The 20,662-nt window shown below is 36.1% G+C and overlaps 1 protein-coding gene across 3 annotated transcripts in view; it reads left to right on the forward strand.

Moving 5' to 3' along the window:
* The window catches only part of LOC116432814 (acyl-CoA Delta-9 desaturase), a 30,690-nt gene that overhangs the window by 5,785 nt on the left and 4,243 nt on the right, over nt 1-20,662 (forward strand). For 2 of the 3 annotated variants that reach the window (XM_031990217.2, XM_031990218.2), the window contains exons 2-5: nt 17,006-17,226; nt 17,868-17,998; nt 19,109-19,314; nt 19,714-19,899. In XM_031990217.2, the coding sequence (XP_031846077.1) occupies nt 17,019-17,226; nt 17,868-17,998; nt 19,109-19,314; nt 19,714-19,899 (731 nt within the window). In that variant the 5' untranslated portion in view covers nt 17,006-17,018. Of the gene's footprint in view, nt 1-16,410; nt 16,485-17,005; nt 17,227-17,867; nt 17,999-19,108; nt 19,315-19,713; nt 19,900-20,662 lie in introns of those variants that run through there. The other variant, XM_031990216.2, reaches the window with a different exon arrangement.

Consider the following 20,662-nt stretch of genomic DNA (forward strand, 5'->3'; position numbering starts at 1 on the left):
TCATCAGCAGTCCCACGCTTTTAAAAGCTCGACTTTTTCATAGCTATGTCTCATTCTTTTGAACTTGAAGAATATACTGATAACGCGTAACGATTTCGTCGATCTTTTAATACAACTCCAATAAAGAATATAGATCCACAAGGAATACAAATTAACAAATAAATTCCGATTATAATTTTTATTTGCTTCTTCTTTCCCGCAATTTCTGAAAGTTACAAACTTATCTCTGTCAAGCGTAAATAAGTGGATCAATGTAACCATTTACAAGCTCCAGTGTTAGTCTATTTTCTTAAAAATATTAAGAAAACTTATCCTCGCATTTGTCAAAAAAAAAATTACGAAGTCAATCGTCCCGACTGATCGTTCAGTTATATAAGTTTTGAGCATTCCTTGGTTTTAAGAATTCCATTTACGCTTTCATTTATTCCGAATTTGTGCTCAACGTTTCGAAGAACTTCAAGTTCGAAAAACCGTCAACTCTCGACAGCGTGACCACGTGTTGCACTCTTGGTCTGGCGTTTAGAAAACCTGCGTCCCGGTTATGATTTAATTTAATATTTTAATCAAGGTAATATCACCGTTCGTAATACACGTGAGTGTTACGAAGACAGGAAGGAAGGGAGAATAATTTTCTCGTGTTGTTCCACTATCGTTGATTACCATTTTCCATTAAGCGATGACATTCATTATCCGTCCGAAACAAATTATTCTAATTCAAGCAGCCGGGCATTAAAGGAAGTTAAATAGCCGGATTTGAATATAACCGTTAAAAGCACGTGATTTTCGTTCGAGTTATTCACATTTTCGTAAATTAATCGGAGTTTTTCATTTGTTCTGCTGTTCAATCATTCGAACTGTGTATTTGATTATCGATTATCATTTTTTACTGTATATATAATGTATTAATTGCTTTTTTATCAAACTGAAAGTAGATCTATATTTTCATTAATTTAAGGCAATCATTCAATTTCAATAATTTCTGTAATAAACTTTCATGTACTGCAGTTGCGTTGAATTCTAGCCTAGTTACTATGATTTTATGCAATCAGAAAGTAAATACTAGTCATCTCTCCTGGAAGTCGCACAAGTGTTTTATTCTTCAACGGATTATCATATTTAATAAAAGCAAAAGATAAGAAAACATTGTATACAAGCTGTGTCATGAAAAACGTTCGAAAGTAAACTAGTTTATTATATAACAATACTATGCTAAGCAATTGAAAGAAAAGTATTCATTGCATAAGTAATAATATTCATTGTGCTCTATCCTTAACCATAGAATAATAATATGTTATCATCTATGACACTGTCAATTGTTCAGCTTGAATTTAGATCCATAATGAATCTTCCTGCTCACTGTAAACAATTAAAATGTTTTAAAATGTAATGCAACTGCTATATTAAGTGATTGTGTATTAAAATTTTCTAATATGAGCCATTGATTGATTGATAGTACGTTTTATGCACGGAAGCATCGTGTTATTGTTTTATAATTAATATTCTTTTTTTTCACGGACATATCCTCATTTATTGAATATGTAATCATCGGATCAATCTTGCGCACGACATCCTCGGAGACTCTTTTTCATACAATATACGTAATCTACCGGTGACGTAATACCGGTTTTCACTTTCCAAATTAACGTCCGGCCGACTGAGAGTCGCTGGTTCACGTAATATGCGAACAAGGAAGCGAGTTCAAGGGATCTCGCGATCCTCGTGTAGCATGTGGAATCTGGTTTTAGCGGACGCACACGTGGTTTATTTGCATACATGCATGCGCATTGAAAACAATTGCTGTACAAGTTCTATCATTTCTCAAACTCTGAATACGATCACAATAACAATTTTTTTGTTGTGTGTATTATTGTACTCATTGATTACATAGCGACCCTTTGCGATCTCAGTTTTTCGATATTAATCATTAAGATACTTGAGAAACGGGAAACAAAGCTGGTGTGAAGTAAAATAGTACACAATTAATGATTAATACAAATTTTAATTCTCATATTTTTGTCTTTAATTACAGAATGAATAATAATAAATTAAGAGTGTCTAGAAATTAAAATTAATCGGGAAATCAAACTAATAAAGAATCAAACGACAAATGTTGAGATATATTTTGCTGATCCTCAATTGTTAATTTACGAGTAATTACCAGTACGTACTGATGCTTCGAAACATACAAAAATCTTCTTTGCAAATTTTAAATAAAGGGCAGTTATTCACGCTTTAAAAACATTTTCGTTATAATTCATTGCGAACCGCGAGAGACTTATTTTATTCAAACATAGCACGTTGAATAGTTAAAGAGAAATTCTCGAATTTTTTTCAGTCTGAATTCTTGCGACTGATGCCGTTTAAAGGTTTCGGCATGTAAATTTACATGGCTCGTGTTGTCTCACGATTTGAATCATCCTGTAAACGGTTTAATCTTTTGTTTAATCTACCATTGCGGGTACCAGTATTTCGAAATAAAACAGCAACAGATAATTGTTAAGTTTATTCATTTGCTGTTGCCAATAATACTGTCATTAATAATCTGGTCGTACATTAATAATACATTTTATCAGCGTATAAATCATTTCAAAAGATAGACATCTCTTTCATTAAGCATAGAACATACATTCTTCTTCATTTAAATATGTATGTAATATACGATTGGCTCATAAAAAACCGATTACAATTTATGCAAAAACCGTTGAACTATTACTTCCCACAAAAATTTATTAAATCATTGAATGAGTAAAAAATGCATTAAATTTAATGGGACACAGTCACTGTTATTATTGTACTGGTATTATTTATTATTTCTATTACATGCATGTATTTAAAATGTAATTTGCAACAAATAGTGACAAGCGCCACGTACTCTTGATATTTCCTTGCATGTTTCTTGCACATAATGAATCCATTCTTATAAACTGTATTATTTGCATAACCCGATTGTTATGACACACAATATATTACTGGCGCAATTGCTTCGCGTTTTTTGTCGTAACTAACTTCTATTTCCTTCATAAAAATTCCATTCCTCTGTTTGAATATTCTTTAACTAATTGGTCAACATGAAATTCTAAGCTTTTAATGTCAGTTCTGCATAGATCCTCCTCCATCTATGTTTCTTCAGCTGCAAACGCGCTTCGATTAAAAATCTTAGTTCTAATCTGAATTTTAAATTTAAACTTTGAAGCTTTACAGCTTTTCCGGTCGAATGATAATTATCATGTCATTAGCAGGCCGATAAGAGATTCCAGGTCAACCACTCGAATCGTATTTCGTTCTACATTCATAAAACATCAACAAAATGTCTTTCGATGTTTCCTTTACAATTTTTTCTGTAAAACTTCTCCCGGTCATAAAATAAATGATTAGAAGACGTTACTAAAGATAAGTGTCGCTAAAAAATGTACTGCCAATTCGACGGCGTTACAGTGATTGCACTTACCAGACATCGAAACGATTCGGAAATCATCGAAATTAACTATTACTCAATCGACCGCTGTGCCCCGGGAAGAATCACGAAAACCCACGTCAGATCACGACTGTACAGCGAGTAATAAAAATTTCTGTTGCATCATCTGTGAGAAACGATGCGTAGATTTCATAAGCGCGACCGTGTTTACATTACCTACGCTACTGATGGCCCATCCGCTCGCTCGTTTGATCCGTGCAGCTGATAATGAGTCGCCACGTGCACCAATCGCGTACGTACACTTACGCCTCACGATGATCCTTGGTTTCCAGCAAAGTTCATTGTCGAAGTAACGCGGGAATGATAAAACGGGTACTGTTGCGAGACGCGTGAGTCACGGATCCTCGGTCGCGCGGAACCTAGTTTACGCACGCGGTAGCCAGGATGAACGTGATCATAATAATCACGTGAAACACCGCTAATCGAATTTTATCGTTGCCGGTAGATAGATTAATATTACGAGCTACCGCCGCGATGATTGTAATTTTCATAGTAATGGACATGCAGTTACTTATTTCCATCTTCTCTCGAGTGGAATGGAAGATTCCACTTTTTGTGGAAAGGAGCTTAGTTTAAGAAACACTTATCTACTAGAAGTTTCTTTCTTCATGTGTGTCAGGGTTCTAGTTTATTTCGGTATTTCCAGAAGTGTGTATTTCGGAAACGTGTTTAGTTGCCTTCTTCTTTCTTTTTGGAGAGCGTATTAAGAGACTCCGGGCTCTGAGTAGTAATTGGCACAGTATACGGTGTGTCCGTTTCGAAATATATCAAGTATTTTTATTTCGCAAATAGCCAACGAGCATTAAATTCGTGTAATCAAACAGTGCTCGACGTTATCGTTTAATCTCTTCGGAACTGATGGTTCTTTGTCGTTTTTTACTTTCTCGATACTTCTGTGGAACAGCTCATATATTATGACGATATCGTGCCACGTGTTACGTGAATGAACTGTCTAAGTATATCGTCGCGTCCGTAGATTTACACTTTTGTAGAATCGATGTTGTGGTAGGCTGTCATTGGTTGTCAGTTCTGAAGCCATTGCAAGTGACTAATAAAACTGGATTTTCTTCGTCTGACACGTGTGATGCTGTCTTGACAAATGAGTTGAACTTGATATGTTTGTTAAGTGTATCAGTGTTAGGCAGAATAATATAGTTAATTTATAATTATATATTTGTAATAAAATATAACTAGTACAATCATTAATTATTGCTAACCTACACCAGATGCAGTTAACGGTGTTACGTAAAATTTAACGTACAAACTTAGTGATTTATTTTGAATTCAACGAATCAATCAGTTTGGATTCTATTACCTTTCCTCTTTTTTAATTCGTGTGTTACTAAAATGATCACTCTACAAGCTGAATACGTTGTAAGTAAACAAATTGAATACACTGTATAGGCGATTTTGAATTCATTGGAACGTTCCAAAAGGTATAAGTAATTTTGACGACTCTTTTCAATGTTTCAAAGTTCGCTGAGATATTGAATTCCTCATTACCTACATCTGTGTCGTTCACCGCGTGTTCGCTGGCGCGTAGTTCGGACTTTAACCCGAACCTGAAATCATTCTTTAAATTTTTTATTCTTTTGGGCGTTCCGAATTTCGTTAATCCATATACATGAGGCGTATAGTAACAGCATAAATTATCCCACATACTTGGTGACGCTGTAGTAACATCACGAAATCTTAAACGCATTTTTCAACAAAATTTCTAGCGGAAGCTTTTCAATGAACAAATTATTCTTAATCGCTTGTTTGTTTATAGCTATGCTGTAATTATTGATCGATATTTTCGAAAACCTTTCTTTCATTAATCATTTCAAGTGATCCTCTTGCAAGGATACTTTTATTTATAGCATTAATTCGAGGATATATTACAAGCCAAATGAACCAACAGTCAGTTAGTTATATTTCATGGCAGTTTTATTTACAAAAAGCCAAACGTAAGTTACACTACAGATTTACTTTTATGAACGTTAAAAAAGAATATGTTGAATTACAAACAATTTTTTTTGTCTCTGCACATATTCATGATCGAGGTGTGAATATTTATAAAGTATTATAGCAGCAATTTACAAAAATTGTTTTATCATTTCCGTTGAATGTACACTTAATTCCTTGAATAACTGTGTATTTCGACATCTTGTTCCTGTCGACTACAGGCATTTAGCTCGAGATTCGACTAAACTGATATGCTGAAACTGTTTGGACTACCACGAATATCTATTCAAACGGCCACAGTTTATTCTGGGTTATGCCATTTTCTTCTGTGTTTACGTGCTTCGTATTTCGCCTAGAAATAATCTGTCATTAAGACAGAAATAATAGCATAAATTGTTTTTGAAATCGACACGGCGACCAAGATCAATCGCGCAAAATCTATTTCTACTATTGCCAGTAGAAATAGAGTTCCAATGAGTTCGTCAATAAAAGGTATACACGTGTAACAAGTACTGCACGTGCGATTGCGTATACTATGCTCTAAAATATTGCACGCGATTTAATATATTCGTAACCGGTTGCGTAGAATTAGGTTGTCTCGAAACTATAGATTGATGTATGTTCACATCAAATTGCGTAATTCTTTAAGATAGCGAAAGCATATTGAAGTTCAGTCTGAAATTGTATACGTACTCGAAATAATAAGTAGTTATAGATTCAATATTTCTAGTACAACATTTAGTTTAACTTTATTTTTCGTTTACGGCAATTGCCATTTAACAGGGGAACGGATATTTTATTTCATTATGATTTTTTCAAATCTGTCTACGAAAACATTTATTTCTATAAAATTCTAGAGTTCCAATAAAGCCTAGAGCACAATATATAGACTTTTCACTCCTTTCAGTTATACGTTATATATTTTTATTTTTCACGAGACATCCAAATTTTATCATAAACTAACTAATCGAACTAACAAAATCATAATTTTGAGTATGATTGGAATGCGAGGTGCATTAACCGCTTCAGACCTGGCGCACATTATACACTGATTTGCTATTTCGAGATCTGAAAATTTTAAAGATGTGACATTTTAAAATGTCTTACTCATTCACAAGCACAATAATGACAATTTTTAGATTATATCCTGGCATATACACGTTCGAAATGTGAATTAAAGAATTTTATTCGATGCACAGTCAAATCGTAGTTATAAAGGTTTCGACTTATCGAGCCTTCAAGTGAAAGAGGTTTAAAATTTCAAGGTACAGAGGTTTGTTAAAGTTTTCGACATATATAGCTTCTACCTTTCCTTCCGCTTCGTTGTAAACGTTTCTACACTTCGAAATACCAACATTGTATAATTTGAATTATTATCTTACGTATCTTACATGTGAATGTGAAGATAAAATATATATTTAACGTAAGATAACAATTCAAATTACGCAACGTTGGTATTTGGAATTGTAGAAACGTTTACAACGAAGCGGAAGGAAAGGTAGAAGCTATACGAATTACAGAGGTCTTCAGGTTACCGAGCTTCAAGTATAATCTCATTATTAGTGCTGTATCGAATAATGGTCCTTCGTTGTTAAGCGGACATAATGTTATAGAAAAATCAGTTCGGAAGAGGTTAAGTTCAAGGTGTTCATCTTCGCGTATGCGCGAAGCTGGGAAGAGGATCGGACGATTCAGAGCGTGTTACGGCTTCATTCACCGGTCGGAAATCGTGCTCTGGCTTCCGGTACGAGTCTCGGCAGCCTCCCGTTGAATTCTGCCGGCCTTTCATCGGCCATCACACGCGTAGCCGACTCTTGCCGGTCGCGAATGCATCACGCACTTCACGTGTGCCCGCTGTGAGATCCACGGGATCCACACGCGGGAACACGTCGATACGATATAGCCGGAGTCGTGTGGTCGGCTAGTCATACGATTTCAACGGATACCATTCGCCGGTTTTAGGTGGCGAGAGCAGCAAACTGCGTCGCGATTGGTTCAGGCCAACTCAGCTGAGCTGTAGTACGAGCGACGTCGCAACGTGTCTGATTTAGGCGTCCCTCTATCCAAAGACCGGCTACTATTATCGAAGCCGGCGGCGTTTCACCGGCGTCGCCATTCAAACACTTTTTCAGTATGATTTTTAAGTACCGGCTCGCTTGCAAAATCACGGCCTTGCTAAAAAAAATATTCTCTCTCTCTGACTTTCTCTCTAATTCTTTCTCTTTGTCTTTTAGTCACCTGCTTTCTTTTTTTTTCCTATTTTTTTTTCTTCTAGTTGCTTAATGGTTGCGACCTTTTCTCGCGAAGAGTCGATGTTCTTGATGACAAAGACATTGTCCAGTTAATGTATCAATTTTCATTGGCCGAATAACAGGAAATATCAGATCAAGGTTGGATCAACGATAAAGTGTTCAGAATATTCTGGTGTCATTGTCACTAAGGTTACTGTTAGGGACGCGTGCCAAAGTGATATCTTTAGGTGACTTCGAATCATCGAATCCTGGGGATTTCGGTTTCGTTGTAATGGTTATTATAATATTTGCTTAGGCTCTTTAGATGATTTTTTTGTATAAATATGCGTTATCGGTTTATTGAACTGTAATGGGTAGAATTTATTTGAGAAAGTTCCCGATGACATTACGTTTTGAGGAAGTTTCTTTCGGATTCTTCGTTTGTACATTCGAGGCTCTGTAGTTTCACTTTTGTAGCGGAGTGTGTGAATTTGCAGGTAGAAACTGAAGTTGTTTGTAAATATTTTGTTTTTATTAATTTTGGTAAGTTGTCTTGAGAACGATAAAAATCGATAATGTTTTCCATTACATCCCGGAAATACAAGACAGCTTCTTAATTTTATTCTGTTGTGATTTTATTTCCACGGGACAATGCAAAATCATTTATATGAAGTAAGTATATCGTTCCATATGTTTCACTACAATCAAATAAGCAACGTCACGTCAATCTTCTCCAGAAAAACGTATTAAATGTTAATAACAACTAATAAACCAGACAGTCCAGTCAGCAATTGAAATTATATATGTTTTTTATATCGTTCTTGCACTCATTTTGAATACCAATTATAATTTCAATTGCAGTGTCTGAACTTTTTATCGACTGTTCAGCATGTAAATTAACTCCTTGAATCGCAGAATAGTATTTAATAAGTTTTTCAAGGATACATTGTTTATTTCTTCAGATACATCTGTGATTATCCTTTGTTTTTCTTTGGTTTTTCGTTAAAATATTTCATTACATTTCGCGCACAATGAGAGATTTTTCAAACTAAACTCCAGTTAACTCCTTAACACTTTGATTGCCACGTAAACACTCGTTCAAAACTCTCATGTACTCGAAACAGTTTTCTTTATTAAGTAGAAACTGAAAAGTCAAGATTCTTCTTCACACTTACTACACTATCTTTCTTATATTTCATATATCCAACAAACTTCGGCTTGTTCGTTACGTCGCCAAGGAAATTAATGTCCAAGTTTCTGTGAAAAATAGTGTCACCCGCATTCGGGTGACGTAGCAGCCAAATTGTAATAGACGAAAATTCGTTAAACGCATCGTTAGCGTTGCAAGTGAAACAGTTGTAAGAAACGGAACAAGAAAAATAGAAAACGGAAAAAAGATTCGTCATTAACATGAATAATGTATTCATGTTATTGCATAACCTCTACGTAATATCTCCCAAGAGGAATTTCTAGAAGCTGTTCAACGATTTAAACTGCATACGCGTCCGAAGCCACGAAGTAACTATCCACGGAAAATTTTCATTTATCCGAGTGGCGAACGTTGTTTCGAAACTTTCGAACGGCAGCTGTACAACTTCTGGCAAAGTGTTCCGTCGTCCTAAGCATTCAGTTTAGGAAATGCCATTATTCGATCACGATCGTTCGGAGGGAGACCAGGATTCCTAAGAATGATTCGCGGTTCGCGGACACGTTGTCCTCATGGAAATCGTTCGCCCGTAAAAATTCCGCGGTCGCGACCGATAAATCGGAGCAGTCGGGCTCAACGGGAATGATCAATGGACTTACGGGAGCCGTTAACCGCGCAACCTTGGCACTGACATCGGTTGCCAGCTCGAGGAGAGAGAGGCAAGTTTCCCGGGCCAAGATATGCCATCGTCGCTGGGTAAGTACGATCGATTCCGATATATCAGGACGGAACTGCACCTCGATGCCTGGATAATCGGATCCGATACACTCGCCGGGTATTCTCAGCGCGCACTCGAGCGTTCGTTGATCGTCATCAGATCACGTGGCGGTCGACTCTGTTTCACAGTCCCTCACGGTCATTGTTGCACCGGGTCAAAGAATTCGCTTCCTTATTTTCGAATTCTCCTCTTAACCCTCGCGTTGAACGCTCGATCGAAAAACATATGAAAAAGATACGTATGATATCTGTGTATTTTAAATAATAAAATTGTGTAATCTTCTTTTGTTTTAATAGTTAAACGTTATTTGCTGCAATCGACGAGGATAGTTATAGATAGTTGTAGATTCTTTTAACGCTTCACGAAGGAAACGAAGTAACTAGATGAAGTTGAGGTTTGCAACGTAGATACAGCGTGTTTCAGTGTTTCCCAGTTGGGAAATAGCTTGTTTATTTAACGTACTATTGGCGATAAACATCATTCTAAAGATAAAACAGTTTCCCGGTTTTCTTTGCGCAATAATATACTCGGGGTGTTTGATTTGATGGGCGCTGAAGTAGTGGGAGTGTTTAGATTTTATTAATAATGCCGAGTGAACACAGCTGAATTCTTGTGAGAAAGTTCTGAAGTTTTTGGGGCTAAATCAATGAAAAATTTGACTGATCGCTTTATTGGCAAAAAAACATAATCGTAATTACAATAATTATTAACCAAAAGTTGAATAGTTTTATTGCAATTTATTGAACTTTCATTTTCTTTTCATGAAGTTTTTTGATCTTAGAATAATAATAGGGCACACGTATTGCATAGTAGAAAGTCTTTTATATTGTGGTACAGTTTTATCTAAGCTTAGTGTGCGCAGATGTGAACCTGAAGCGCCTGTTGGCCTATAAAAATCAGCCCTTTTGAAGGGTCTAGCGAGTTTTCGACCGTATATTATAAATGTGGGAACAGCCTTTCTGTCTGATATGGCCCGTACACTTTCGGATACAGGTGCAGTGCAGAATTTTACTAATGAAGATTCTACAGTATGGTAAATACATTTTACAATTTAACGCGTCAATTCCAATTTGTTCACGTTCATATTTTCTCCAATTGAATTGACATTAAAAACCTTTCTCGTTCCCGTTTAAATGAAACATACATAAAAAACTTATATCGTGTAGATCCTTATAGCAACAGCTTTTAAGCGTTGGCTTTCAAAAAACTGTCTAGAAAAAGTCAGCGAAAGGTCAGAATAATTTATTTACTGAAACAAAAGCAAAAAGCTTAACATCTTTCGGATGAGCAGATTTCTTTTTCGACCATTCTTCATTGCAGAGATTTTGGCAAAATTTACATAACTCAATATATCAGTATAAGAATGAATTTGTAAGTTACAGAAAGACAAGTTTCCGTCACCTATGTCGCAACAGTTAGACGTGTCGACTCGGCGACCGGATAGATTATATTTCGAAACAGGATTTGTAACGTATGAACTTTACACTTGTTGGACCGAGGTTGCACGTTACAAGGTTGATCACCTGTTAATTAAACAGAGAACGGCCTGTGATGAATTAATATAAACCGGTATCGGATCTAGCGTTTGCTGCTACGGTTCAAACATGTTCCCATTTCGACTGACTTTCTCTTTCATCTTTGCCGAATGAATTTCGTTTTTACCTATTTCACGTAAATATGTACACCAATATTATTCAGTAATCAGTTTGTACAGAGTGATGCAGTTCAAAAGAATCTAATATATGTAATGCAACGAGACTATCGATGTGTATAAGAAGTCATTGATCATTTTTTAACAAAAATATCTCCAGGTGTGCGGTACGCCTTCCCAGTGCAATAGGTTAAATTTGAAATATTCATCGTGAGCCTCTATGATATAGGCGAAGAGGTTAACGCGAGGTCCAGGTCGCGAAACCTCGAATGTCGGGCCGGGACTGGGCATTTTTGTTGTGTAAGTGGGCAACGATCACTGTAGAGTATTTGTAGCACGAACAATCAAGCTGGCGTACGCTCGATCGAACTGCCAGCTATTTTGCCTCGGCATTTCCCTTATGGAAGGAGTCGATACACCGTCGGTCAAAACCTTAGGACCAATACATCGGTTAAAAGAAAAGTTCCATTTTTTGTAAACAACTTTCGTTGAGAATTTTTGTGTATGACAAAGGAACATGGACATATGTGTATTACTCAAACATAAAGATATACTATTTTTGTTATTTTATTTTATATACTCATAAGATACATAATTCTCATGTGTGACGTAACATATCTAGTGGTTCTAAATTCTTGATCGACAGTATATATTACTATGTATCGTAACATCATTCTGATGAATGATCGTACTACAGTTTTTCTATTAGCTTAATCTTCTACAATCACTTGCCAACCTTAACCGATTAACTATTTTTGAAGAGTATACTTATTATGAAGAAATGACAAGGTTGTGCGTTATGACTAGTATGCTGGTTCCAAAATTTTTGAAAAAATTATTAATTATTAAGCCACGCTGGCCGCGCGGCCGAGTAGTCCCGTAGCACTATATGGCAAGCAAGCGTTATTGTAGGGAAAACACATGTGCCCGTTACAAAACAATTTTCGGATAACTTCTTTAGCGGCAGAAATTATAGAAGGTTTTGAATTACTTCTTTAACTTCTACCAGTAATTTTCTCAACCGTTTCGGGCTGCGAATTATGTGCCGCTACAACAGATAAGATCAGGTGGAGGAGGATGAACTTTACGCTTCTTGTTAGTAGTAGATTGTCGATTAAAATGTTATTGGTATTAAAAGAGCTGTTTGTTGTGAGTTTATTACCGGATTTGATTATTATGACAGTTAAAGATTCATTCTGTTTATCCATTTATGGAATATGTGTACAGCTTGCCAAATGGCGCAAGTGCGCACAGGCATAATCGCGAATTCAGAACCTTGGTACAAACTTGACTTTCTCGTAAACACAGATACGTAAACGCTTCCTATCGGCTCGGCGACTCGAATGGAACTGAAAATTATTTGCGGATATAAACATGTACACATACAATAGCTATCTGGTTAATGTTATAATGAAAAAAAGTAGATACTTGTTCATCTTGAACATCAGGAGTAAGAAAATTACTGTTTCGGTTTCGTTCGCAAGTCATCGACGATTAAAAGTCTCTTTAAAGTATGATCGTATGAACAGTGGTGCGCCTGAGATAGGCAACGTGCGCGCGCATTAGCGTATCGTTTAAGGACCAAAAGCAGGACACGCTTGATTCATGCGCCACTGTTAACATATTTTACTTGTTAATCGTATCTTATTCATTATAGATCGGAGTTCTTAATTAGATTTTTCGAATAATTGAATTTAAATTAAATGTCAAATCTTAAAGTCCCCATTGCGGCTGTATTCTACTGCAGAGGGTTGATAATTGAAAAACGAAGTCGAAACTGCCATTCTATATTGTTGAATTTACTCTTATCTTATCATAATGAATTAACCTTCAAATTTCGTCCCAACTATTACCAATATATGCATGCATAGCTATCACTAGTTATCTAATAGCAATATCGAAAAAGTGAATTAAGGTAGTTTCACAGGTTATTATTATGGATAAAACAGTTATTTGGAATAAATGGCAATCTGTAGAAAAACATATTATCCGTACTTCATGTACATTTACTGCCAGTTTCGATAATGTATATCCTATCTATGCGTATTGTTTTCTTTCGTTTATATATATGTATATACACGATTATTTCGTAACGGCCGATTCAATGAAGTCACATTAATGATAAACTTTGGTGTAAATTTCGAAGACAAATGGCAGAAGGTTATCAAAGATAATACGAAACGAGATATGACGAAGTTTCAGAGTCTTCGTGTACATCGTTAAGCACACGTGCTCGTTGAACACGTGATCATACGAGTATTTATTTGCTGAATTTCGGTTATCTGGTCACGTAACCAGAGACTGACATAACTGAGATCAGGAAGCAAGTTCGTACTTGAATAATCCATTCGATTAGATACGTGAAGCTCCAACATTGTTCCAAGCAAAGGTTTATACAAATAATAAACTACCCGTAAGTTATACCATCAATTTTTCATGTAGTTTGCGGACTGACAATTCTAAACAATTCATCTTGCTACATTGCTTCCAACCAAATCATCTACTACCTTCCACGCACATTTATAACTTCGAAATCAAACGTACATAAAAATAGTGTACCAGAGATAATAGAAAACAATAAACGAAATTTTACGACCATTCCGGTTGATCTTCAATGACCTTCTCGTTAAAAAGAAAAAAGACTGACACATAAATAGCTCCACACTGGTACGATCAGGTAACTCTTCAACATGCTATTTATAACGATTACAATTATAAAATACATTGGCAGAACCTCTGAAGAAACAGTAGTGTACCATAAAAAGGATTTTTTGATATACGGTATGGTTGCCGCCCGGTGTCCACGTAAAAGCGCGCGGGTCAAAAGACTCGCTGGAAATTTCGAGCAGGATTCGCCATAGTCGGCGTCCCGGCGGCAACACGAGCCTGCGCCGGTAGGACGTCCACACGATCCACCCGGCAGTCGATAGACGACCTCGTTCGTGTTTCGGTCATCTCGAATCCCACGGGTTTCAGCGATTGGACAAAGATCGCGCGTCTCCGTTTGCAAAGATCCTCGATGCACCGCCGATAAAGGAGACTTTACAGGTGCCAGACACATCTAGAAATCATCTAAGTCCGCCACCATCCCCGGTGTCCTGGCTGAAGGGGAGCTATCCCTGAAGATTGCCTCGGGCAGAGGTGATTCCGCGCGTTCTCGCTCCGATTTAGAAATATGTAGACGGTCGTTAGTGATAGGTCGTACACTTAGCTTCTACGTGAATTACGCGATTCGCCGTTTCGTCGGTCGTTCGGCCCACCGGACGATGGAGGACACAGGTGGCCGGGGATTCGCAGGCCTAGCCGGGGACATCGTTTTTACCGTTGGTATCGATCTCGCCGGGATGTCCTGTTCCGATGGGTCGACGCGAGACGGATCGGTCGGTTTCGTTCCGCGACGTTCACACATGACTACGGGATCACGGATGATGACCTAGAATGTAGGACCTATGCGATAGGTGAACCTGCTGACCGATGGACAGGTACGATTGCCATTACTATTGATTTCACGTGTTGACTGCGCTGGTGGTCCCTGCTGATCTGTATGCTACCCGTTGTTTCCTTTTTCATGTGTGGTTTTCACTTCAGAATGTTTCATTATTACGTGGAAAATCGAATCTATGATCGGATAGATCGGCTACGCGTGACCGAACATGTTTCGATGAAGACCGAATGGAATGAAGGAACAAAGTTGATTTGGGAGGAATGAAGTTTCTTCGTCTTCTTGGGTATAGCAAATATTTGTGTTGATTTTTATGGTAGACTGAATATACCTTTGTTGCGTCTGTCGCAGTCGGTTTTGTTCGTTGATTCGGAGATAAAATAATCGACTTTAAATGCAGTTTCGTCTGTTCTGTGTCAATCTACATACTTTTCGATGAGAATTATAGAATTATGATATCCGATGTCACAATACTACTTCTCGATCGAAATATTTAGGTGTAACAGTCGGGGAATTATTACATTTGTTCGTAATGTGTCATTTGGCCGAGCCATTCATTGTAACTCGACTCGAAAGAGAGTAATAGATTCGGTTAGAATAAAAACTTAGGTTCGCAAGCCGGTCAACGGTTAGAAGATTATTGCAGGAAGGAATAAACGCAATCTTGTTGAGCGTACGATGATTTATTTCATTTGATTATGAAGTTATCGCATTCGACAGAAAAAATGGCAATTAATATTTTACAGTTTTAATTTGTACGATATCCTGAATGATTTATTTATTATGGTTATATGATCTTATTATCTGCCAATACTTCTTCTTACATTCTAGACGGCCGACTACATGTGTAATTGCTGATAAGCGCTGAATAAATGAAATCGCGCGATATTAGGTAACCATTATCGCGTAGGTCATTCGGTCAAAATTGCTGTCTGAATCAGAGAACATCATCGTGACGGAAATTTTCTGGCTGAAACGTTTTTGATAACACAAGTAAAAAGTATCATTGTTAGAGGATCAGCGAAATGAAATAATGAGGTAACAGAATCGAAAAAATCGAGATGCAAGTGATTGTAATATATCTATGAGGAAAGTAGAAAAATTAAAATGAGATATCAGCGAATTTCATTGGAATATCTAATCAGATATATTATTCGTAGCATTGTATAAGTTGTTAACAAAAGTTTTTGCGCTTTATTGCATTTACAAACGTTTTTATCAAATGATATACACTGTGTTCTGTTTATTTCAACGGAAAATAACGTTCACTGTTGATTGCAATTCGATGTTACACTATCGTTTGTGTCCTCGAATAAAACGATTTTATGCCAACACATTATACCTAATTTCATATGCATTCGATACTAAGAATCATTTGCATAATACGTGTGTTTATTATTCTCGTAAATAAAAAGTATGCACATTTCTATGAGCACAGAGTGCAATCCTTCATTTTACGTCCTGATGCGTATAATTTTGTTGAAAAGATATGTTAACCGGCGATGTTTATTCGGCGACTGGTTTAACTAACACAACAGAATTACAGAGTGGTTTTACTAAGTTCTTATTCTAGTCGATAGTTGTGCGTCAAATTCAACGTCATAGCCGATTCATAATTATAAACGTTCGATAGAAGCGTCACAGTTTGCTAAGGAACTTTCAAGCCTTTGCACGGCAACGGTTCAATCGCGACCAGTTGAATAATCGGGGCAATGATTATCGATCGTTCTTACGTCAGAACAACGTTTCTCGAAATGCAGTTTACTTTTGTGGGGTATAAGTGGCGAGGATGCAACGAGTACTGGTTACGAAAGTAACACTTCCCATACTTCGATAGATCAGTATTGTCGATGTTAATAGAAATCTGGAAGAAATATCAAACAAATAAATAATAACGATCGATTTTGTTAAATTATCTGGAAGAGGACAATTCAAAGAAGCGTATTCAATTTCTGTTCATTTTGTCTGTTAACGCATTAAATTCGTGCAGAAATTTTTAAGACTTTCAGTTCCGTTTCGACTGTATTGAACTTAATGCAATCAAGTTAAGTTCGTTCAGTGTTTGGATGGGAAGGTTTCTAATTAATTGAGAAAAGTCAATTTGGTTCCAAATTTAGGAACACTGATGTTGTATGAATATGGTTTGATACGAGTTAGGATAATTATTATTAATTAACATTGGCCATTAAAATTTATTTGAAACATAACGGTTTGTGAAGTGAGCTGAGGGCAAATTAAAAATATTTAATCAATGATTTTTAAGTGGACCCAAAACATTTATAACACGACAGTGTTGTTTAGCGGTACTAACGGTAGGATATATTTTATTTGCAGAACCAAGAGAATAATGGCGCCAAATATCACCAGTACCCCAACGGGAGTAATATACGAGGGGGAGAAAGTCGATGAAAGCTCACAAATCGAGCAGCCAAAAAAGAAATTCGTGAGACAGATCGTTTGGAGAAACGTAGTTATCTTCGTCTACCTACATCTGGCAGCGATTTACGGACTCTACCTTGCCTTGACATCCGCCAAGATTTTAACATCCCTGTTTGGTAAGTGAGATGAATCCTAGCAAGTCCTTAGCTTCGTTGCTTCATTTTTACAGACCGTAGAGCCCGAGTTATTTCACCAAAAATTGTAACAGTTCTTGGAAGAATTGATCCTCGGTGTATTATTAGCGACTGTTATTCACACAATCAGTATTACTTTCGAATTTCGTACCGCCAACTCGATGCTCGCGTGATTCGTGTCGGTTCAAGTTACAGAAACAGTTTTAATTCGATCAATAATTCTGAAAAGTGGGCTGAGCCCACTGAAACGAAATTTCCTTCGACCAACGTATGCATCGTTCTGGAAAATGAACGAATAAGAACGATGAATGACAAATTGTGTCACATCGATGCAGTTTCCGGTTTCGCTGACTACAATAATCTTGTTCACTCGAACCGGTATTCTTCGTTGCAAGTTCAAAAGAAGCATACAGATTATATTGGGTGTTATGAAATATGTTAACGAACGAACTATAGTCTTTAAATTAATTTATTTAATATAATTCGACTGTTTTAATATACAAAAGGGACGAACCGACTGCAATAAATGATTCATACAATTTGTATCGATCGTTTAGAAGGTTTATCGCTTAAAAGGATAATCAACTTAATATTAATTGTTCTTTCACTTTGTTTCTTTGCAGCCTTACTTCTATATATGGGTAGTGGTCTCGGAATCACCGCTGGCGCTCACAGATTATGGTCACACAAATCGTACAAGGCAAAAATGCCTTTGGAATTTTTTCTAATGCTTATGAACACCATAGCCTTTCAAGTAAGTGGACGATTCCGATCGCAAAACCATTTGTAACCGTTGACCAGGCCCGTGGGGTTTACTGTTATGCAATAAGCAAAAATGAGACAGATTAGCTCCCAGACGGCGATCGGACTTTGGGCCGCGATATGATTAATAAGAGTAGACGAACAGGCATAATGTGATTAGTTAAAATTGAATATCTATTACTGTCGTTTCTTTCCGATGACATTTTTTTTCATTTCTTTGTATTTAACATTGGATCTGATAATTACATAATTAGAATTAACTAATGAAAGCAATTGCATAGATTACGTTAATTCATTGACCCTAAGATAATTTATTGTGTACGTACGCAGAGTAATGATTGGTCATCATTAGAAGATGTAATTTGAAAATATTTGTATTTTACCCTTTGGTCCTTTTACAGATGTAGCATGAAAAATTTTTAAATTTTTCTAATCTATCGCAGTCGATTTCTTCATTTCCAATTAATAGTAATCTCTTTAGTAGTGAAATGTATATTCATTATTTCACTTATCCATTTGTTAATTATGACTTGTTTGAACCTGTTTCTTACGCTAATCGTGCAAGAATTAATGAAAACAATAGCCCTAATTTATGAGATTTATGTCTTGTATAACAGTTTGTTAACGTCATGTGGTGTAACATATTTACAATTCATAACTTCTATTGAATTGCAAATCGCACATGGAACTAGTTAATTGTTTTTACTCAACAACCTTTCGTTTACAATCCAGAATAAAAAGTCGCACATTACATATCTATCTTGAACAATCTTCAATCAAAGTCAAAACACGATACAATAGAATGTTAAGGTTCTAGTATTATATCTGCTCTTGACACATTCTATAATATCGAGATTAAGTTAAGTACTGATATATCTATAATTTATTGGTCATTAATACATAAACGATGTTTATCTTGAAGCCAAGATACCATATACGGTCACTGGTTTCGTGGATAAAACCGAATTTTTTATTCTACTCTAAAGTTCTTCGTTCTGCAAATGAATGGCCCGATTAAAATATTCTGACGTTAAGTTTTCAATGCTCCTGTAAGAATCATCTAATATGTGTCTAAATTAGGCGTTAATATTTTGTTTCAAAGAATTCGGCAATCGAGTGGGCCAGGGACCACAGATTGCACCATAAATACAGCGAGACCGATGCGGATCCCCATAACGCGAAAAGAGGATTCTTCTTTGCTCATGTTGGTTGGTTGCTGTGCAAAAAACATCCGGACATCTCGGAGAAAGGAAGGGGAATCGATATCAGTGATTTAATGAATAACAGGATACTCAGTTTCCAAAAAAAGTAGGTGCACTTTGTCATAATTCCAAATAAGATGGCCCGATCCTATTTAAACTGTCAAATGTCTATATTCTCAATTGTTTTTAGAAAAACATTTTTTGTTTCGTTAGATGTCAATGACATTTGCGATGTACCAGTTCTTTTAAAAAGAATGAGTTATCTCTTCCTGACTGAGCTTAAAATGACTTGCAATAATTACGATTCTAAAAAAAAAAGAAAAAAAAACATTTTTATACCTAAGTTATGCTTATTCATTTCATTATGCTAATCGGAGGATTTATCACTTTATAAATTTTAACGCGTCCGACAATGACTATGAGTATTGCAACGGAATATCAATTATACCCGGTAAAGAGGTTGTAATTTATCTAACGAAACTATTTTTTCATAATTTATTCACAGATATTACATGATCTTGATGCCAATCATGTGTTTCGTACTGCCAACCGTTATTCCAGCTTTGTGTTGGAATGAGTCGTGGTCGAACGCCTATTTCATTTCTGGAGTCTTGCGTTACATTTTCACGCTGAATTGCACGTGGTTGGTTAACTCCGCAGCCCATCTCTTTGGAAACAAACCATACGACAGGTTAGTATAATTCTTTGTTAATAAACAAAAATGTTATATCTTATTCTCAGTTATTTATAATAGTAATAACAAGCATTAAAAAAAAAATGAAACTACCTCGGTGCACGTAACGTGTACATAGGGTGTTTCAAAAGTCTTGTTATTGTTACTTGTTAAACAAATCAATCATTTATCTTTACTAAAATAGAAATAATTTTTCATCTGTAAGAGTACATTTTTCAAGACGATCACTATTGACCAGTCGGAGCATTTGATAATAAATAATATTAATACAGTTAACTTAAATAAATATTCATAAAATTCTGTAAAATTAGGGAAAATATTAAAGAAATTTGAATATCTATTTTTCACACAAAAATCTATTAATATAATAAACTTTCTAACAAAACTTCCACTACATTCGGTATAACATACTTGGGCTACTCACTTATGGTCCCTCGGGCAAGGTCACGAGTTACAACACTCTGTAGTAATACAGCAAGTACGGTTTTGGGAATTACTTCGTAACAAGGGAGAACAGGTTACTAATCTCACGCTTTAAACTTGTACACGATTTTGTTCCAACGATGTCCCTTACTATGCGTTGATTGGAGGAATGATAAAAAATGTATGTATGAATAAAGGATTGCCCAAGCTTAATTTCTAGAAACAATACAGGTGAAATAATAGAGTTGCAATTCGAACAACCATAAGAAATACGTAATAATAGAATTTCAATTCAAATAGAATGAAGGAAGAGTATTACTGTTATTAAAAAATGTTT

The sequence above is a fragment of the Nomia melanderi genome, chromosome 9, assembly GCF_051020985.1.
Source record: "Nomia melanderi isolate GNS246 chromosome 9, iyNomMela1, whole genome shotgun sequence".
NCBI lineage: Eukaryota > Metazoa > Arthropoda > Insecta > Hymenoptera > Halictidae > Nomia > Nomia melanderi.